The sequence below is a fragment of the Melospiza melodia genome, chromosome Z (assembly GCF_035770615.1).
Source record: "Melospiza melodia melodia isolate bMelMel2 chromosome Z, bMelMel2.pri, whole genome shotgun sequence".
Classification (NCBI taxonomy): domain Eukaryota; kingdom Metazoa; phylum Chordata; class Aves; order Passeriformes; family Passerellidae; genus Melospiza; species Melospiza melodia.
The window spans coordinates 10,250,645-10,272,973 of record NC_086226.1 but is presented as its reverse complement, the minus strand read 5'-3'; the positions used below and the strand labels follow the sequence as shown (position 1 = coordinate 10,272,973).

General features: G+C 39.4%; 1 protein-coding gene across 1 annotated transcript in view; it reads left to right on the top strand.

Annotated features, from left to right (window-relative positions):
- The window catches only part of MTMR12 (myotubularin related protein 12), a 33,058-nt gene that overhangs the window by 251 nt on the left and 10,478 nt on the right, over positions 1-22,329 (top strand). The window contains exons 2-10 of the mRNA XM_063179702.1: positions 7,674-7,728; positions 8,884-9,023; positions 10,775-10,847; positions 12,003-12,133; positions 12,763-12,856; positions 15,281-15,404; positions 16,560-16,635; positions 19,576-19,682; positions 21,804-21,928. Coding sequence (XP_063035772.1) covers positions 7,674-7,728; positions 8,884-9,023; positions 10,775-10,847; positions 12,003-12,133; positions 12,763-12,856; positions 15,281-15,404; positions 16,560-16,635; positions 19,576-19,682; positions 21,804-21,928 — 925 coding nt within the window. The remainder of the gene's footprint in view (positions 1-7,673; positions 7,729-8,883; positions 9,024-10,774; positions 10,848-12,002; positions 12,134-12,762; positions 12,857-15,280; positions 15,405-16,559; positions 16,636-19,575; positions 19,683-21,803; positions 21,929-22,329) is intronic.

Below are 22,329 nucleotides of genomic sequence, written 5' to 3'. Positions count from 1 at the left end.
GGGCTGGGGCTGCCGCCGGGCACTGCGGGGCTCAGCCTGCCTGGGCTGCCCCGAGGGTGAGCGGCGTGGAGAAGAGCTTAAAAAATAGAGCTGGGTGGTCAGCGGAGTTGTTTCTGTAAGCCGCGGCCAGGTGTGGGGCTGCGGCTGTTCGGCCCGTAAGGTGGGACTTTCCGAACCTGTTGTTCTTATTGTCCCTGATCAGCATCACTTCACGTTCTGGTCGGTGAGCTCCTTGCTCTCAGTTCCGCCAATGGAAAGCGCTGGATATCCTTCCTTAACAGCTCCGGGTTGAATTCTTGGGAGTGTGTATATTTCTGTGTGTATCTTTGGTATTGTTCTGCCTGTTGTCCGTTCACTTATTTGTCGAAACTTATGTTGACAGTTTGATCAAAGTTACCTTAGGCTCGGTTTACTGAGGTCATCTTGTTAGTGCATGGTATTAGGTCAGTATTGTTTTTCTGTATTCCAGCATTTTTATTCCTGGTAAACAGCTGTTTTCTAGGAAAAGCATTTGATGGCTATTAGCCATAAGTGTTGGGATTTTTCCCCTCATAGCTCTTTGTAATCTGTGTCAACCTGATTCTTCTTAATTGTTAATTCTCTTGAGAACTTCTTAAGGAAAAGATTTTTGTCGATCTTGTTAGTAAGTGCAGAGTCTGTCACTGATAGGACCTTGGTGAAACTGGTGGTTTTATTTTGCATTTGATCTGAAAGAACATTCAGAGTTGTTATGGTCAAATTCAGCTGTGGCATTTAAAACTTATGTCCTTAGTTGGTGATAACAAATCCAGTTTTTACATGTTTTTCACGCCCTGTGTCTTGTAGTTTCATCAGTTTACTTTGAAAGTTTTATCTCGTTCTTGTATTTCCAAGTGCAAGCCGATGGAAATGATAGGTACAAGTGTTTCTGGAGTCAGCAAATACATCCCTGACGAGGTCACTTTTTCACCTTTGGAAAGTACCTCATACAAATATACAGGGAACTGGATTTTGTGAAGGAAACAACTTTATTTGTTAGGCTTACTGGAGGACATTTCACCATTTAAATAATTGTGGTGTATGACAAAAGCTTGCTAGAAAAAATGGCTGGTTGAAAAGAGCACAAGTAAATATATACATAGTGCAGCAAGATGGCAAACAATAAAGAATACTTTAATTTAAGTGCAGTGATGTAATGCTTCTAATATGATCCTGATGGCTGCAGGAAGAGTAACTAAAGTGTGTAACGCTGGAAGGTGAGGCTCTTGATGAAATACCCTGATTCAGTAGACATTGGTGTCATTAACTCTTTACATGTTCTTGCTGCTTTTACATGTTACACTTAAATTTAGGAATTTAACTTACTCTTGCAGCAGGAGGTTTGTGTTATAGATGTGACTTCTGCCATAGGATGGATGTCTATTTTGTTCCTTCAAAGACACAGTGAAACTGAGGTCTGATGTGATTAGCAAGTAAAGCAAGTCTGACTCTGCTGTTGACAGCTGTTGACTGCCTTAATGGTTACACAGGAAACTGAAGACTTTAGTGGCTTTTATGAGGATTAAAAATAAAATTTTAGGTATGTGATGAAACCTGTGAGGCTATTTTGGTGTCTAGAAAAAGCCTGTTTATTAAGTATCCTAAAGTAAGCAGAAATGAGCATCTCTCACAGTGCTGTGTGAGAGAAAAACAACTTTGTGAACTCAGGTTTCCTGTGCAAGTTAACTTCCATGTAGTTGAGTTTTAAAAGGAACTAATTCCTTTTGGGAAAGTGGAAATTCTGATTCCTTCTATCTGGAGCATAGTTGGGTTAACTGGGAGCTTTCGTCAAGGCATTTTAACTTCCAGGTGCTCAGGGAAGAAGTACTGGCAACAGGTGTGGTGCTTCCTCTGGCAGCCCATGTCAGAAGGTGGGAAACAGCAGTTCAGGGACTTGATGAGCTTGAGATTTCAGCTGTGTAGGATTGGAATTAATGGTGGACTTCTCCATGAATTTGCAGAGCCTTGCGTTGAATCTTTTTTGCACTTCCAGCCTGAGGCAAGATTTCCAATCAGCCACTATGCAGTTCAGAGCAGTAGAGTCCTGTTAGCTGTAGCCCTCCCTTGCGTGCAGCCTCCAGCTTCTGTGGGCTCGTCCAGGTTTGCTTGGGAGGCTGTTTCAAGGCCTTAAACTGCTGCTTCCAGGTTAGGGGAGCCCTGCCATAGGGAAATTAACAGGTAGAGCTGAGTTTTGGTTTAGTCCCACCTTGTTTCAGTCCCATTTTCAGATACCTGAGGGACACAGTAGGCAATATTCTGAAAAATAAAATGAAGTCAGCTTTAAGCTGCTGTGTGTGCTGATTTGAATATGAAATGAATCAGGAACTCTATTCCTGTTAATATATGACCAGATGGAAGCAAGGAGTGAAAAGAAAATGCTGTTTTTAAAAGAAACAGAAGTAATTTTTGCTGTGAAACCCCAAAATGTCTGGAAAAACAGTGTTTTTAACATCTGACTAAATATAACCTACTTAGGCTCTGCTGTATGGAACTGCAAATCAATCAGTGGTCTGTTGAGAGTGAGACCATAGGATGTTGATATTAATGACACACTTCCCCTCAGGACAGACTTGGCTACCCTGCAGGAAGTGGGGTGAATACTAGGGTATAAAGTCAATGTTTTGACATTTCAGATCACAGGCTCAGAATATGTGTCTGTGGAGACAGTGAAACAAGGACCAGTGAATTACTTCATGATTTCTAATTCTTTCAGACTTTGAAAACTGAAGTTATTTACAAGTCAAACAAGCTAGATTGTATTTTCCAGTAAAACTTAATTTGCATAAAAAATTAGATTTCAAATTTCATTTCAAGCTCCAAGTTGGTATTTTTCCATGCATTCTTTAAAGCTAAATCCTTCATATTCATTCTTATGGGATGTTTTTTCCTGTGTTAGCCTTTAAGCTGTGGAAGAAGTTCTTCTGCTTCATGCTGCTCGTCTCTGAAATCTGGGCTACACCACAAACTGCTGAGGGTAACTTCCATGCCTCATGTGCTTTGTCTCTCAGATCCTGCACTGTTCCTAGCTCATAAGCACTGTGAATACTTCTTGCTTGTAAATCCCGGTACGGTATTGTGATCAGTCTTAAAAACATACGTCCCTCCTTCAAAATTGGGGTGGTGGAGTTGAAGGGGGAAATAAGGAATAGAGTTGGTGGACAGCTGGGCTGACATGGGGGAAACCAGGTGTTGATGTCAGAGGAGATGGACAGGACAATGTAAGGAAAGAGGAAAGGACAAGAGATGAAACAGTTGGGGAAAACACATGCTATGATCTAATAGACTTCTGGATGAGGCAGCTGTGAAAGGAAGGAAAACAAGCAGTTAGAGGTTATTCTCAGCAATGTTATTCAAGTGTAGTAAGCATGTGCTGTGGGTTGTATGGCATACAACATGGGATTAGGCTTGTTCGGCTCACAAAGAGTCCTTCAGAAGGTACCAGGTATGTAATGTGGTTTGTTTCTGGATGCAAAATAGATACTCAGCATTTGCATGGGTGTTTCCTCTTTTGCATGGAGTTTGAGTGGAGCTGTTCCACCAAAGTTTATTTTAGTCAGGAGCACTGTATTCACTTGTTGGAGCACCACAACTGATTTGCAGGTCTTTTGGTACACAGTTTGACTTTCACAACTGGTAACTTTCTTAAGTATATATTTATCTTTATCTCACCCATCTTTTTAGTGAAGCAAACACAAAAAAACCAGAGGCTCGTAGCAAACCTTACCAGGATGTAGGTCGTCCCTGCACAGAACTTACTTGTGGTAAACTATATAAAAGCATCAAAGTGTTCAGTGTTCTTGCAGCGCTGTCAGCTTTGAAAGCTGTCAGATGTTTCAGACCGTACCCTTGATAGCCTGGAAGTGATCACTTGTTCCTTCATTATTTGAATCTTTCAAACATATTTTCTCAGCATATTTAGTAAGTCTTGTTTTTCATTTGTGGAATTACCTGTGGTGCAAATGTCCAGCTGTGGATCAGTGGAAGCATTCCTGTGGGGTGAGGTAGGTTCAGAGTTTAGTTTGAAGCAGCAGGCTGTGTGCATGGTGTCTCTGCTGGGGCTGATGAGCAACATCCAGTATCAGTAGGTACATATACGTATATCTGTATGTCAGTGATGATGAAAAAAACCCCAAAGAGATTCTCTTATCAACATCTGGATTCTGGCATGCAGGGCATGTTTTGCTCTCTTTACTTATTTCCAGTACACAGTTGTTTACCCTCCTGTGGAGTGAGAGGAATTGCTTTCAGTTGTGGTGACGCTGTAGGACAAAAAGCAGAAGTAATTTGGGATTCCTTTCCTGCTGCAACCATAAGGACCCTGTTACGTTATATTAACTCGACCTTCTTATCCTAAACTCTTGCCTCACTTGTGCCGTCAGCACTCGGGGAAGACTTGTCTCCCCAGACAGGCTTGAGGAAAATACTTTAACCCCTTTAAATACACTTTTTCAGAGGAGAGTTGACTGTAGTCCCTGGGTATTGCAAACTGCGCAGTTGTTCCTTATATTTGGGTAAAAAACAAGAAGAGAACTTTCCTTAAGGAAAGAAGATTTTTTTTTTGTTTTCTGTTAGCAAGAAGGGGGTTGTATTATGAATTAATTTGGTGTGACATGCCAGCTTGAAGTTTTGGCTTAATTTGGTACTCTCTACTGTTAAAATTGATAATTAAAGGGCATTGCCATATTTCCTACCACAGTTTGAGAACCTGGAATAAGGAATACAGCAGAAGGTAAGGGCACAGGTGAGAAGCATCTGTTAGAAAGAAGTGTCTAAAGCCTTTAGAGGCTGAGGTTCTTGTATGAGAAATGTCAGAAACAAAGTTAATTTTCCTCATTTGCATGGTGTCCTGTGGGTGACTGCTTTTAAGTGTGGCTGGTGGTAGGGCTTCCCATTTGTATCTTAAGTAAGAAGTGACAAAATGCTTCTTGGGGCATTCAGAACAGGGGAGCTACAGATGAAAGGCTCTTTCTAGAGGTTTGCATGGCTTTCAGTGGTCACATAAGGAGAGTACTTGCATGCTTAGCTCAACAAATGGTCAGAGGGTGGAGATTTCTGATGTCCAGATGTGTTCAGTAGCTTGCAGAAATGGGCAGGCTTACTTCTGCTGCTTCCCTTTCTTTGGTTATGTGCTCATCTGACCTGCTGATGAGCCAGTTCTGCTAACAATAGGCACTAACAATAAAACCAAATGTAGGACAAGTACATTCTTCCCAGCTGATTTTACCAATCAAATTACCTCGCCCTGTTGTCAGACAAACCCAGGGATAAAGGAGTGCGTGGGTGACTGTGAAGGTGTGACTGATTAAAGGGGCGTTGAGCATAATGAATTGAAACGGGCTCTTCAGTTAGTGGTAAGATCTGTGTTACCCCAAAACTTGTATCCGTTATAAAAATAAAACTGAAACAGAGCGGAGATGGCAGCTGAATTTACATGTGTGTTCCTACACAACTTGAACTGACTCATGGTGAGTTAATTTTTCTTGCAGATCTTTACCTTCTCACTGAAAAGAGCAAATACAAAATGTGACAGTAGTAAAATCTAATGTATTTTCCTAGGAAAATGAGTGCAGCAGCATGGATTCTTCAGCAGCACTCATGGCTTGAAGTCTAGCTATCTCTTATCTACATGTATCAAAACCACCTTTAATATGTTTATTGATTTACTGTGGGAATGTAAGTGTTGAATTTCAAATATAACTCTTCTGGAGACTTAACTCTTGGAGTCTGTTGAATGTTATAGGAATTCTGCCTATTATAAGCCCTTCAGTATCTGTAGGCTTTTTTCAAGAAAGTGAAACTGGATTTTACAAGGTGATTTCAGTGTTTGTGGTCTCTGATCTGCTGTGATGCAATTTGATTAAACTTCTAACTCCATTCAGAAGATAACCAATTTTAACTTGCAACCAGAAACTTGTAACCACTTGTTCAAGATTATTTGCTGTTGAAACCCATTATAAAAGCTTCATTACGTTTTAACAAATGGGTGTGAGCTCAAAGAACTTCTTTGGGGTCAGATTTTTTTTTTTTTTCTTCAGTTCTTCCAACACTAGTATAAGGTGGTACTCATGGCAGTAAGTATGAACAGTGTGTGTGCAGAACAGTAGTTATTACATTCTTTCTGGCATCTCCCAAAGTCAGAGGTGCTGGAAGAAGCACCTGGCTGGTATAACTGTTACTGTTCTGTGGGCGTGATTGTTGGCATGCAGTTTTCTGAGCAGTGTTTCATGTACTTGGACACAAAGAGTGATTGTACAAGGCAGAGCTATTAAAGGCACTTGTAAACCCAAAATTTAGTTTAAAGCTACCATTGGTGAAGAGACCATGCTGGGGGAAGAAAAGGTGTATATATTCCTTCTCTGAATGCAGAAGTATTCAGGCTAAGTCATAGTAGCATTTTAGCTAACTTTTTACCTGACAAACCTGAGCTTTGAATAATATTACTTCTACAGCATCCACACTTAGACAGCAAAGGCAGCAAACTGGGATTTGTTTTCTCTATTAGCTGTCAGCTGTAGTTATGGGTTTCTTTCTTCACACCACTACTACTTTCATTTTGTAACTTTCTTCTCTTTATGGCCTATCTTGAACATCTCTGCTGTTCTCATGACGTGGTTTCCTGGTGGTTTTGCTGTGCAGCCTTCAAACTTAGTTCTAGGTCTTCTGAGTATGGAGTGCAAGTGTTTATATGAATGGCAGAGGCTGTTTATTTTTGTACTCTCAGGGGCTTTTGTTTCTCTGTATTTAATCCAGCAAAATTATTATTGCTTATATCTTCTTTTGATTCTTTTCCTTGAATTGGAGTAGCTGACTGGATGCTGGTGACAAACTAAAATTAGCTTGCTTACTGCTGTGCCCCTGGGGGGGTTTCCAGTTAACTAATGGTTTTCCAGAAAGACTCCAATGCATGCAAAGCAATTTGGGCTTGGAGGAGGAAGTTCTGAACAGGCTGAGCAGGAAGGGTGTAGCATCTCCTCTAGTTTAATAGTCTTTTGGCTGGAGATTTTAGCCCAGCTGTCAGTGCCTAAAGGCTAGAATAAGCGACACAGAGAAATTAATATGTTTGTTTTGGGCAATTTGGGTCCAAACTGAAGAATGTCCTGTGATCAGGTTTTACCTCTTTGCTCTGAGATCCTGAAATACCTTTCCATATAGTCATGTCAGTGCTGTTTAGGTAACTTTTGTACTTTGGTTGAAATGTATGTAAAAATCAGAAACAGGGAGTCATGGATGAAGCTTGAAAAACTGAAGGGTACATTAGAAACAGTAGCAAGAAATACATGGAACAGCTTATGACTGAGCTGGGAGATGGTGCTGTAATACTAAGTTTATGCTTATCCATTTAGGTGTGCTGAGAGAACTTAAAAAATATCAGTAATGTTTTATTTCTGTCTGTTGCACAAATAGTGCATTTTTTGTGTGTTCACAAATGCATGTAACTGACACTGTGGATGTCAAAACAATTACTTAGCAAATAGACTTCTGACATTAAGTGGGAAGATCAAATTGCAGACATAAACTCCTTTCATTTAGGAGGCTTTTTTCCTTAATTTTTATTTGCCAGGATGTGAGGAATTAAAGTGGGAAGGTGTAGTTCTTTACAGCATGTGTTGAAGGTATGATCTTTGCAAAATAATAATTACTCTTTCTTTCTTTAGGAAATACACATAAAGGAACCCATAGAAAAGGAAGTAAATCCTCACTTACTGCCAGGTAACTGTTGTATATTACTAGTTTTAAGTAATAAAAATTAGTGATTAATGAATAATACTTAAATATTTCCATGTCTGCAGCAAACACTTCAGTGTGACATCAGTGTCACAAGTAGTAAATACAGGGTTTGGTTTAAAAAACCATGCAGGTTGAAATGTTTTTAACATCTCTATCTGCATGCGATGTCAAAAACTCTATAAAAACAAAATTTTTACTGAGGTCAGTATCCTCAGGTAAGCTGTATGTGGAGAGCTGTCAATACTTGAGTTTGCCCTGTTTCTTAGAAGTTAAAGTTGGCTGGGTTTTGTTTGTTTGGAACTGAAGACAAGAACTAGAGGAAATTTACCTTCTAGTGGCTTTGTCTCTGCTGTGAGTTACTTGGGCCTTCCAATGTTTCTTGTACTGTTAATATTTTCTTTTGTAATTTACAATTACTTCTCGTTTAAAAATATTTTCTAAGATAAGGAAAGTAAAAGTTTACAATAAATTAGTGTTCTTCTCTTGGGTTTCCTACGCTTTTTAGGGAAGACCAAGGGTCTGTCTGATCACATCTATTAAAACTTTACTTTTTAAATTTGAAGTTCAATTCCTGTGAATTCTAGTAAGAGAACTTAATTGACTACTATTTATGCAAACCTGTATTTGAGACTTCCAAAATAGCCTTGGGATCTGTAAAATAGTCAAAGCTATGAAAAAATAACTACATTGAACTTGAAATAACAAATTCAAATGTTTCAGCATTCTTAAAGTTTAACAGTAAGGAAGATTGGAATAATTTTCTACTTGTTTATTGACTATATAAACTGCTCTTGCTGGGTTTTGTTTTTTTTTCAATTACACACTCGAATGATTGCTATTTTTCTGCCATTTGGAGTAGGCCATGACACAGGTACCTGTGGTTACAGAACTCCCAAACATCTGCAGTTCAGGCCTTCTGGAATAACATTAGTAACCTGGGAGATTAAGATTACCACTAAGATTACAGCTGATTGCAGGAGCTGCCTCGTAGTGGGTTTGTGTAACAGTGATGAACTATCTTTAGGCATAGAGTTCTGAGAAACTGCCAGGAAGTTATTGCTGTGATTGAGATAACAATTGAAATAATTCAATTGTAAATGTCAGTTAATGTTGCAAGTCAGTGTTTCTTCTCCCCAGGTGAACTGCTGCTCTGTGAAGCCAGCACAGTGTGCAAGTATGTGCAAGAAGATGGGTCACATCGTGGCACTTTCGGGAAACTTGTGTGCACAAACTTTAAGATTTCTTTCCTTGATGATGATTCTGCTTCAGATGATAATGTAAGGAAACAAGTCTTCTAATTATGACTAAACAGGCTCTGCATAAATCTTTCCCTTATATAAAGATGCTGAATGAGCATAAATGTGTAAAATTTGCTAATGGGTGCAGAATAACTTGAATTAGTCTGCATCTGCTTGATCCTTTCTCAATCTCTAATGACTATTTTAAGCAGCAGCAGTGCAAGCATTTATGTGGACACTTGGATTAGACATAGTTTATAACTTTTTATATTTTGTGAGTTGGTGAAGTTTAAGTTAAAAGAACCCATTGTTTTGAAAACTAATCAACAGTTTGTTTAAAGCTGATTTCTGACTCTCTGTCTTGGTAGCATTTGTGGAAGTGTGAATGTTTCTGATGGTGGAAAACATCTGCCTGATTTGACTTTGGGCTACATCTGCAGAATCATTTCAGGCTGTACAAGACTGAGTAAGCTAATACTCAGCGGAAATGCTCTGAAAATTTATGTAGCTCAGTGAAACTCTGAATTATTTCATTCAAAGTCCAATGTGTGCTGAAAAGATTTTAAAACCTGGTGCTGTTGAGCTTGCAAACACTGAGAAAGCTAAAAACTCCCCAAATCTTAAAAATTATTTCAATCTTTTTTCCTTTGGTTTAGGTGCTCAAATTGAGCTGTCAGAGGAGAATGGTAATGCCACAGTGCCATCATGCTTTTGATGAGCTTAAGCATTGAAATAGTTTAGTCCATTTAGGTGCATTAGAAGTGAAAAGGGAGTCCAGTGGCTCCCACCCTCAAGGTGATCTTGACAGTTAAAGACAATGAGAATAATATGATTTGACACATATCGATTGTAGTCAGAAGTTTATTTGGGTTAAATTTCAAGAAGTTTAAATATTAAACTAAGGCTTCTGCAGCCAAGTACAGGCTATTGGACCTTCTGGAATTAATTAAGACAAAGCTGCAGAATCTTTTGACGTAAATCTCAAGTGATCTGGGGAAAGTTGGTAATAATCATGCTAATTTCTGTTCCTGGCTTTAAACCTTGGGTTTATAACATGCCAAGTCAACTATATTTCTTTGAACAAAAGTTCAGGATTAGTTACCTGCTTCAGAGTACCACAGACATGGAAGTAACTTGAATAAGGTTAACTCTCTTCACAGTAAGATATAATTTGCTGATGTAGTGTACATCAGCTCTTTGGTAACAATATTGAAACTAATAGTGTTTAATTGTGTCATTGCTAAAAATGCCAATTTTAACTGTACTAATGGAAAGGTAGCAATGAAGGGAACTCCAAATCACTTCAAGTTTGGTTACACAGTAGATTAGGTAGTTGGGTTGTGTGTGTGTCTTCAATTTACCCAGTCAAAAATCTGATTTTAATGTTAGTGTGTTCTTGGGATACTTGTTCTTTTAAGAGGCTTTGTGTTTCCTGCCAGGTTCCCACAGCAAGGAAACTTGTCATAAAAAGGCTTGGATTACATGAAGCTACTTTATTTCCTGTTTACTGCAGTGATTCTCATTTGAAAAGTGACTCTCAGTAGAAATGTATGCTTTGAAGCTATTTGAAAAGTAAAAACTGTATCTACATTTCAAGCATGGCTGAGACTTAAATAAAGCTATATTGTGTGTATAACTTGCATTTTAATAACTGTTCTTCAGTGTCCTGCCTTACACAGCTTCTAGGAATAAGGAGTAATGCTGATAGTAAAACAGTGCATGGAAAGCCCTTACTTGGCAGAAGATGGTACTGTAGTGTGATGTTTCTGTTTTTTCCTTCATGTTTTTAGGAGCCACAATTTAAGAATAAGATTGTAGGAGAAAATGACATAACTCTGCAGTGCGTAGATCAAATATATGGAGGTAAGTCAGCTTTTTACCCCTGGGGGACTTGGAGTGCTGGTGCTCCATGTACAAATGCATCCTTTTTAGAAAACCAATACATTATTAAAAAGCAGCTGCAGTTATCTTTAATAATGAAATGACAGATAAGAAATTTATCAGAACCCAGTCTTATCCCTCAAGCTTGTCAAATTAATTTTAATTTATTTGATTAATTTTGTCTGTCCACTGGAACAGACAAAATGATTCCTTCAAAATGCAGTTGTTCAAAGCAGAGGGTGTACTGTGAAAAGTCCCTAAATTTGGAAGACAATGATCTTCCAATGTATCAACTATTTCTATAAATATGGATATATTCGTTTCATTTGAGCAATAGCAGTACAGGTACCAAATTCTCAAACAATTCCTTTTGTTTGTCTAAGGGAGCTTTGTTTTATGAGATGCATGATATCTTCACCATATTACAGGAGATACAAAAGGAGGTTTTAAGTGCCAGCTAAATCAAGCGCTTTGCATGGGAGCTTAGAGGTGTGCCAGTACTACTAAAAATGATAAATGAGAATGGGATGGATCATTTTAAGTGTGGGAAGGCTTTATTGAGAATCTTGTTCCTGGACTAATTATGAGTATTCAGTGTGTTTATAAATGGTGGTGTAGATTTCTGAAAGAGTGAACTGAGGCAGACCAGTGATGGTTATGAGACACTTTAGTTTTATGTCCAGTGGCCGAGCTGGCAGCACTTGAAGTTGTGAAATGGTACATCCTCAAAGAGAAATGAGCAGAGGTTTGCCTTGGGGACTTCCTGGAGGTTAAAAAAAAAATTAAGGAACTTAGAATGATCTCAGATGTCTGGGGACTTCCCCTTGGGTAAAACTACTTAATTGTTCTTTATATGTCTTGAAACTTTAAACTTGGTGTGCAATCAGTATGTGAATAAATACAGCCACCAGGCAGCTGGTTTGCTGCAAATTTGCCATTTACCTTGTATGAGGTAATTTGATGGGTTTTAAAAGAAAAGGTTGCAGCTTGTCAGCCTGTGTTGTAGGATGCTTGTTTTGTCTTGAGGAAACTTGGGCTTGAATTAGTTTCTTGAGAATTCTGGAAAGTCAGTCGGGGACAACTTTATCAACATTACAAGTCCCTTTTTGATGTTTACTTTTCTTTTTCATTTTGCAGTTTATGATGAGAAAAAGAAACTTCTAACAGGACAGCTAAGAAAATACCCAGAGACATTAATTATCTACTGTAAAGACCTTAGAGTATTTAATTTCTGCCTGAGATACACAAAAGAAGAGGAAGTGAAAAGAGTATGTATAGTAACTTAATTTGCTTTTCTATCTTTGGCTTGGTGCTGGGTGTTGTGAGGATGAGGGAAGGATGAAATTCACCCTGAAACTTGGAAGTGTTTTCTGATAATTTCCAGCTAAGACAGAAAGTAAAAGATTTATTTTTATTAAACATTTCATTGTGCATAGCAGTTAAAAGACAGGTGCAGTGGCTCTTTAAAGAAAACTGGAACTTGGGAGGGCTACAGGAACTTAGCTCCAACTCAGACAAGCTGTGAAGCTGTTCTGTTTGTGACATATAATTTCATTTTATTTTAGACTTCAGTGTAGTGTTACTTTCCTGATAACTTTGGGTTTTTTGAGAAATTAGTCTCTACTCCAAACTGAGAGTCAACTAACTTTATTTAAATAAGAGTAATTCTGGAGGTTAAACAAATGTCATGTTACTTAGACGACGTAGGTAGTGTCTTGCAGAAAACATAGAAACTTTCTGAAAAGTCAGGTTTCAGCTGTTGAGGATAGAACCCATCAGTTTTGTTTAAAACCTAGATGCAGAGGTTGGTAAAAAAAAAAATAAAACAACCTTTTATTTTTTCCTACACTGACAGACTTGGTGTGTGTTTGGGTGTTAATTTTTGGTCCTTTTTTAGATCGTCAGTGGTATAGTTCATCATAGCCAGACTCCTAAGCTGCTTAAACGTTTGTTTCTCTTCTCTTATGCATCAGCTGCTCCAAACAACACAGGTAAATGGTTTTTTTGATCTGTTTGTTGCATAGTTAGTTTGTTAAGCAGTCTGGGAGGCCTGCAGTTGAGTTTGTGCTCAACTTACGGCTCTGTCCTGCTGGCAGGTAGCTTCAAAATTTTTTTTTTTTTTTTTTGTACATTGTTAAGCATGCTGCTAAAAACCTCTAAATTGTCTCCTTTTGGTTTTAGTGTCCTTCAGGAAGTTGCACAGAAATTTTCTAAGCAAAAGTAGCATCCCTAGATTGAAAACTTATTGTGATTAAAATGTGCAAATGCTTTTCACATGGTTCATCTGGAAAATACTTTGCTTGCTTTCAGTGTGGTTTTTCTGTATAACTGCTGTGAACTAGACTTCCTGCTCTTAATTCTGAACTTACTGCATTTGCAGTGGCATCCTATGAAAAAGTACTTCCCCTTTTGCTCTTATTTGCAACCAATATGCTTCTTCCAGGCAATTGCAAGAAAAGCATAGGTTTGACTTCCTTTTATATCTGACTTATTACATAATCTTCCCACTTGATCAAACTTGGCTGAATAGTACATTAGGCTGCAAAATTCAGGACAAAAAATTGTCAGTGTACTTTCTGGCATTCTGTAATTCAGACTTTAGTGGAAATAATAGTGCTGTTTCGAATTAGGAACCTGACCCTTAATGCACCAGCAACACCAATTCCCTTCACAGAGGAAGGTTTTGATGTATGCAAGGTATTAGTCAAACACCAAAATATGTCAAGGAATTTCAGGATCATTGAGGTTAGAAGAAGCCTCTGGAGATTATCTAGTCATGTTCTTGTCCATATGCCCCTCTTCAGAGCAGGGTTAACTGCACCAAGCTGAGTCATGTCCAGTTGGGTTTTGAGTTACTCCAAGTATTGAGACTCCACAGCCTTTCTGGAGATTCAGTTTCATTGTTTGACCCTCCTTGTAGTGGAAAACATTAATGTGTATTTGGGATTTGCTGTAGTTCAGCTTGTGCATAACTGCCTCTTGTCGAGTCACTGAGTATATAAACACTGAGTATATAAACAGTGTATATAAACACTGTTCCACCCCCAGTGTTTATATACACAGGGAGATTGGCCCCTCCTGAGCCCTCTTTTCTGAGTGACCCCAGCTCTGTCTCTCCTCATATCAGGTGTTTTGAGCCCTTTAATGATCACAGAGGCCTTCACTGGACCTGATCCAGGAGCCTTCAAACAGGAGCCCAGCTCTGGGCACAGCCCTCCAGCTGAGAGCAGTGGTGGCTTCATTCAGCTGGTACACGTTGGCTTTGCTAAATGCAGCCCAGGAGCACACTGCCTGTGTGCTGCAAGGAAGGCACATTGCTGGCTCAGGTAGTTCCTGCCGGCTTCACCTGAAACTGGTGTTCTGTTTCAGCTACAAACAATGGAAAAGACTGCAGGCTTTTCCAGGTAGAGACAGAGCCTGGGAGAAGCCTACTCTTTAAAGCAACATCAAAGTGCTGTCCCACAATTCTTTCCTATTTTAATAGCTGTGTTCAGTAGTAAGTGGCTCAGAGTCATTCTTTGTAAAATTAGTACAGGATGAGACCAATAGACTGTAGAAATTGTTGTTTATGCCTTTCACAGTCTGATACCTCTAAAATCCTGTTTCCAAGAGCTCATCAATAATGTTCTGTTCTGAGCTGTAAATTTTTCATCTACCTTATCTTCTTACAGTGAAAAGTTTCAAGTTACCATTGTGTCTTCCATGGAAATTATAGCTCTCTTTGCTATTTCAGGTTTAGCTGATATTGTAGAATGTTAGTCAATTAGGATGTGTGCTTAAAAGAATTGACATTACTCCATAAATTATATGGTTATTATACAAGATTTGAGGCTGAATCAAGCTGCTGTCTTAACTGTTTCTGAGGTGGCTAAGTAGAATTACAGGGAAGAGTCCAAATTGAAAGTATTGAGACTGAATTGCTGTAATTAATTTTCTGCTCTTACTGAGTGCCTGAGATGTTCTATTCAGTGCAAAGCTATTCATGAGGGAAAAAATGAACCTTAAATGAAATGCAGTAGCTGAAATTTTGTAGAAAGGTTTTTGGTATGATTGATAATTCTGCATTTAAACTACAGGATTAGATGCCAGTCAGCTGCATTACTATAAAATGATATTTGCTGCATTTTAGGCTGGGTGTGAGGATAGCCCCAGCTGTGTGGAAGTTCTGTAACAAATTAATCATTTCTGCAGGAGAAACTGTTCCTGAAGTTATTAGTAACAGCTGTATCTGATATTGCTGTTGTTGACGATCAGACTGAGGCAGTGTGGTGTACGAAGGCATTTTGTCTTTGACTCGAGATTTTTGGTACGCAAGAGGTTCTGCTTGCTTACCTTAACTAACACGTTTACTTAGGATTGCTTTTGTGTTAGAATTCCTGACAGTCTGCAAAGTTAATTTTATTGATGTCTGACAGATGGGAGGAACCAAACTGTGATGTTTGAAACCTTGGAGGACTGGCGTGATGAGCTGGAGCGGACCAAAGGGAATGTGAAATACAAAGCAGTGACCACCAACGAAGGCTACAGAGTCTCTGAAAAGTAAGATTGCCCTGGTTAATAGTGAGCTTTGGATGTGTGAAAATCAGTGCTACCCTTGATGCTGGGGATTATACAGGTTTTTGGGAGTCTTTTTAGGATATGGTTTCCATTTTTATTTAGGGAATAATTTTGTTTGTAATCTCAGGAGGTGATACTGCACAACCTCTGATTCAAGCAGGGTTAACTTCAACTATTCAGGACCTTGGTTAAATCAAGCTTTGAGTATATCTAGAAGTGGAGAATAGAAAATACATATGTCTGGGACCTACACTTCTGTCATACTCATTAGGATGACACTTTCTCAGTGCTGTACTTTTACTGTGGTAAAATTTCAAGTTACAGGCACTGGAGATTTTTCACTGCTTTTGTTGGGAGCAGGCTGGATGGGGAAAAAGTAACTGGTTTAAAATAAATCTGCAGAATGTGCTGGTGGAAGTTAAGTTGTGTTGCCTCTAGGAGAAGGTTAGCAAAGTTTAGCTGAGCTTGGCTGCCAGTTTAGCAGAGTAGCATTTAGTGGTGAGCTCTTTTAGGATGTATACAAGGCATTGTACACTTCTACTGTTGTTTCGTAGTCAAATCTTGAAAGAGTTCACAGACCTTGGAAACTAGTATTTTTCAGTCTTAACTATTTATTCTAGAACTCTGTCTTGGGAGACCCAAATTGAGTTTAAGTACTTACAAGCCAACTTACATTCCTTCTCTGAACTATGAACATAAATAGTGTTGGTTGATGCTGGAAATCCTTGATAAAGTAAATGACATTCTTGAATTAGGATGTGAACTGCTTAACAAGTATGGAAACAGAGCTAGTTATTTAATACTGTGAGGGTATCTTTTGAAACAGCAAAGCATGAGAGAGCCAAGGTAGTCTTAGAAATCGGTCTTAGAGGTTACAATTAATCACACCTTTGTGAAGGCAGGGGAGTGTTGCAATGAAAATAGTTCAGACCTCAAGGCTGGGAGAAAAGCCTCATTCAAGCTGAAAATAAAGGCACAGCTTTGAGGACAATAGAATTATCTAGTAGGAAAGATGATTGTAGCAAGGTGAATATATAGTTAGAATTTGAGTTAGAGCACTTACCGTCATTAAAAGGAACTTTGAGATTATTCTTTGTTCAGTTTTTGAGACCAAGAAACTCTTTTTTGTTGTCTTAGGCTGCCTTTGTATTTTGTTGTTCCCATATGCATTTCTGAAGAGAATATCTTGAAGCATGAAGGCAGAGGCATTCCTGTGAGTATATGTGTGTGGCTGAGGGTGAGACTCTCACTGAGATGGCATAATTTCAATTAACATTTCAGATGTTACTGCATATTGTTTTCAGAACTTTTTTTTAACAGTTTACATGTATACCTGGTTATCTACAGAATGGAAACAGATATTGGAAGGAGATGCTTGATACACTCTGTATTTCACTGAACAGTGTAATATGTAACAAAACATATTTAATATATACATAACAGCAAAATATGTATTTACTGTTCGTAGTTCCCATTTATTAATGTCTTATAGCCTACATATATTACTAGCCTGTCTGTCCATCAGCCTGTTTTTCATGAGACTGTGCTGAGTGGCATCTGACTGTGGCAAGATGTAGGCCTTGAAATGCTGTTTGGATATTGAGGTGAAGATGGTGCATGTAAGGTGTAGCTGAACAACTCCAATTACCTGGCTTGGGTTCTGGTAAGTGCTGTGGCTGTGATGATGCCGCATTTTTACAAAGTCAGGTAACCCAACTGAAAAACTAGTTCTACAAGTCTAACAGAAAATGAAGTTAAATACACTGGGTTTGCAGCCTGTAGCAAGCTGGGTTTGGCTTCCTGCCTTTTAGTTCAAGAACCAGTAAGACAGAGAAGATGGAAACAAGGATCAAAGTAATCTCACTTGTGAGGTCTTACCTTAGTGTTAGCTTGTCCATTAAGTTTGCCAAGGAAAACCATGTTTGTTTTGTGCTCTTAAGTTAATTAGTCCATGGAGGAGATGGTACTGTACTGTCTTACCTAAAAGTCAAAGTAGTGTGGCAGACTTTTTCTCAGAGAGTCAGAGACCTATTACACTGGCTCTTACACAGAAACAGAAGTGTTTGGGATTTTTTATTCCATCTTATGTTCACAGAACTGTAGAATAGTTAGGACCTTTAAACAGGATCTCACCTAATCCCCCTCTGGAATGACCCGAAGCATCTTCTCCTACATCAGGTTGTGTAGAGCCCTCTCCAACCTGGCCTTGAATGTTTCTGGGGCTTCTACCACCTTTGTGGACATCCTGTTCCATCCAGTGTTCCAGCTCCCTCTTTGTAAAAACTCTCTTCCATATGTGTAGTTCTAAATCTACCCTCTTTTTGTTTCAAACCATTACCCCTTGTCCTATCGCAGCAAGACCTACTAAAAGGTCTTTCCCCATCTTTTTTGTAAGTCCCCTTTAAGTAATGAAATGCCATAAAAAGATCCCCCCAAAGCTTTCTCCAGGCTGAGCAACTCCAGCTCTTCAGTGTATCCTCACAGGAGAGGTGCTCCAGCCCCGTGACCATTTTCATGTCTCTGCTCTGTGCTGGCTCCAGCCGGTCCCTGTGGTTCCTGTGCTGGGAGCCCAGGGCTGGATGCAGGGCTCCAGGTGGGTCTCAGCAGAGCAGAGCAGAGGGGCAGAATCCCCTCCCTGCCCTGCTGCCCACGGGGCTCTGGGTGCAGCCCAGGACACGTTTGGCTCTCTGGGCTGGGAGTGCCATGGCTGGGCCATGTGCAGCCTCTCACCCACAGCACCCCCAAGCCCTTCTGGGCACGGCTGCTCTGGGGCTGCTCATGCCCAGCCTGGGCTGGCACCAGGGGCTGTCCCAGCCCAGGGGCAGCACCAGCACTTGGCCTTGTTGAACCCCATGATGTTCCCATGAGCCTGCTTCTTGAGCTTGTCAGGGTCCCTCTGGATGGCCTCCTATCAAACCACCTCAGCTTGGTGTTGTATGGAAATTTGAGAGTGCACTTAATCTCACTGACTGTGTCATTGATAAAGGTATTAAATAGTCCTGGCCCTAGTACAGACCCCTGAGGGACACCACTCGTCACTGATTTCCATCTGGACATTGGGTAGTTGACCACTACTCTCTGGATGGGACCATTCATCCGGTTCCTCATCCCTGAACAGTCCATGCATCAAACCTCTCTTTCCCCAGGTTTGCGAGAAGGGTGTTATGTGTGACCATGTAAAAGGCCTTACATATGTGCAGATAGATGATAACATCTGTAGCTGTCCACTGTTCAGAGGCCTTGTAGAACTCTTCTAATTATTTCCAAACTGTTTCTGTGAGGGTAGTGTCAAGATAACTGGGCCATATTGAATTGGTTATAGAAGGTAATGGAAGGACAGTGTAGTAATTTTTTCCACTCTTGATGATTGTGAGGTTTCTGTATCCTTCTGAGGTGCACCTCTTGGTCACTGTAAATTGGTAGCAGAACTTCTACTTCCTGATTTCATTTCATTCATTCCTGATGAAAATGATTCTTACTCCCTGTTTCAATGCAAGTTTACAGATCATCTTGAGAGCTTCAAGGAATAAGAAGTATTCATGAGGAAATTAGGTGTAAAGGGAAGTAAGAAGCTTTGAGGACTTGTTTTGCCCCAAGAAATACCTGTGACCATGCAATCTGATTTAGCTGTGGAGTGTTCAATACATTATTTCATATGCCTTGATTACTCTTTATGCATAGTTCACATGGAAAATTATCAGTGCATTTATTGTGAGTTATCTCAAGGCCGAGCTAATAGAAAAATCCAATAGTGGAGAAACTGATGGATAAAAAATATATAAGTTACTTACAAGTTCTATCTTGCTGTGGCATATATTCGAACGTAATTTGGCCATAGACTTTTTCATCAATTTTTTTTTTTACCTGTGAGGGAAGTTGTGGAAGTAATGTTTTGGCATAATCTGTCATTTTATATTTCCCTGTGCCTGTGTAAACTCTAACTTAAAACTTGCAAGTGGTAACATAGTGTACTCAGGTGTGTAATTTTGGTGCAGGTGTAGGAGTTTGCTTCTGTTGATGGTGTTATTAAATACACTAAAAATTCAATGAAGCAAAAGCACAGAGAAATTTTGAAATCACTCAATCACTTGAGCAAATACCTTATATAGGAGAATTTACTTATTATTCTCATCTGATAAATGTCTTTCTGCAGATTTGGTGTTGGTCTTGCCATAACGGTGCTGCTCTTCTCAAAATGTCTTCGTTTCCCAAAGAACAGGATGACAGCACTTCACAAATGCAAAAAGCCTTCTTGGATGGGTCAGTAATAGCTATTCTGTCCACAACACTTTGCTTGGTATGGACCTTGCTTCTCTTTTTTCCATATATGCTATATCTTTTAAGCTTTCACACATCAGGAAACAAGTTCTGTATCTGAAAGTAGTTTGCTGTAGTGGAATGTGTTAAAGCCCTGGACCCAATGGCATTGATCACTTGTGCAGGGTTGGAACTTCACCGAAGGGCTTTCCTGTGGAGCTGCATACACATATATTTCTGAGGAATCTGTACTACCTGTGGTGTATTTTTTTAGGTAAAGCAGTAGCAGAGTTTGCAGGGTTTAATGGCTTAATTGTTTTGCAAGTAAGAGAAATGTAGACTCTGCCTGTAAACGTGCATTTACAAACTGAGTTTGTAAGACTCTGCCACCTTCTGAAGCTATGTTCATGTTCTTAAATAACTTGAGATAAGGTGTCCTAAAATGTCTGAGGCAGCCTGAGCAATTCACCACTGCAGCTTTCAGGTGTGAAGGCAGACAGCACTTTTTCACATGGGGTAGTGAGCTGACTTAGTTCAGCAGTTTAAAAAATGACAAGTCTAACTTAAGGGAAGGAGCACAGCTGTCTGTTATGGCAATGACTTTTTGCCCTTTAATTTTGGTGCTTTTTTAAACTGTTGTTTGTCTGAGACAGAACATCTCTCTCAGCAGCCATCTGTTAGATCAGACTCATAGGTACAATCTGTACATTGAACATTGGCTCCTTGCTCCTCATAGATGGAGACCTGTTAATCACACAGAATGAACAGAAAACAGCTTGATTGGGCTCTAAAAACTTACTTTGTTTATAAAATTAATTATACTTGCATAGGAAAGAGTTGTGGCCCTTCCTGCAGGTTCTCTAATATTTCTACCCTGAAATGGGAAAGATTATAGGACTTAGAACTGTCTTTAGTGCTATTTTGTGATGTGAAAGTAAATAAAACTAGCAGTAAGCTGTAACAAGATATCCCCTGATGTTTTGATCCCTTCTCTGTGGCCACTTCAAGTTGGGGCAGTATTGCTGTTTTTCTTTGCTGTGCTGTACTGGTGTTTTAATCACTGGAGTCTAAAATATATCTACAAATTGGCCATCAGGGTGTGTTCAAGTGCCATTACAGTAATAGTCTGAACTCAGGCACAGAGCAGATGTTTACAATTAGCAATTTATCTTTTTTAAAAAGCTGTTCAGAGCCTGATCTTGCAGCCTAAGTTCTTTGCTGTGTCATTTAGAAAATGTACTGTATTTGGCCAGCAATTGATGCATCTTCCAGTAGGTCTGGTAACTCATGTTTCTGATGTGGACTCCTGTAGTTCCCACCTAAACTAGTTTTCTGTGCTATAGCTTGCAGGAAGCAAAGCACTCTGTCCTGCCTGGAAAACTGCCCACAAGACCTCACTTCTGAAATATGAGTTAGAGCAACTTTTCCCAGGTCTTGATAATAGAGAGGACAGTGTGACAGCAGATGTAGTTACTACATTGATGTTGATCTGAGCTCTGGAACCTGAATGAGAGGGAATGCTCTGGGTCCAAGCCAAAGCATCATCTGGCCCTGGTATTTTTTCCTCTCCTTCAAGGCAAAAAAATCTGTAGATATATAGGGAAATGCAAGATAAATTGTCTTGTTTGAATCCAAATAATTTCCTTTGCTTGTGTGTTTCATTAGAAGACCTAGCAGCTTGGCATCAGAATCTAGTTGGCAAAAGTCAAGAGAAACTCTCAGCTTCTGTTGGGAGTTTTGGGTGTTTCTATTCATCTCTTCTTTTAGCATACAGCTGTAGCGGCCTCCTAGTAAAGTGATTTTAGTGTGTCTAGTGAAGAAAATACTAAAGAAACAGTAGTAAAAATCAAGTAGTGCTTGTAATATTCATAATGGCACAAATAGGCACAAGTTTAATTTTATTGGTGTCATGGTTAAGAGCATCAAATAGTGTTATAAGCCTGTAGGCAAGCTTCCAATTGGTACTTAGAAATGCATGGAGGTCACTAGCTTTCCAGAGTGTCTATCTTCTGGTATTACAGCTCTTTGAGAAATCATGCCTATTAACTTTGTCTTCAGATAATAGTTGATGCATTATTTGACTTGTGAAGCAGAAAGCTTTAATCTCTTGATGGTTTGATTTAGAATCTATAAGACAATTAGCAAACCTCCCTATGAGCTCCTGAGGATGGATGACTTGTCAAGCAGCCTTCCATCTCTGCAAGATATCCAGACTGCATACACAAGATTCAAACAGCTGTTTTTGATAGGTAAGTCAGACTTTAAAGCAAAGCATAACAATGATGTGCTGTGACTCCTGAGTGCAGTAATTTTCTTGATTGGTGCCTTCATTTTGAGGGTGGTTAAAAGCAGGTTTTAAAATATGTAACTGAAGACTGTACTTACGTCTGGGATGTGAATGAAGGTTTGTAGTGCTTTGACTTAACCACCTCTTGCTAAGCTGTCACAGTATCTGAAAATTACTTTTGAAGGAGTGAAGTCTTATGTGTTAGTTGGATTACACTAACTGGAATGAAGTTTGTGGGGAAGATTTTCAGTCTTCTGTGGCCAAACTTTTAGCCTTTGGGCTCTGTCAAGCTAATTAATTTTTGCCCTTGGTTTTGTTACACACTAGTCACATCTCAAAACATATGAAGCTGCTTAAATTCTG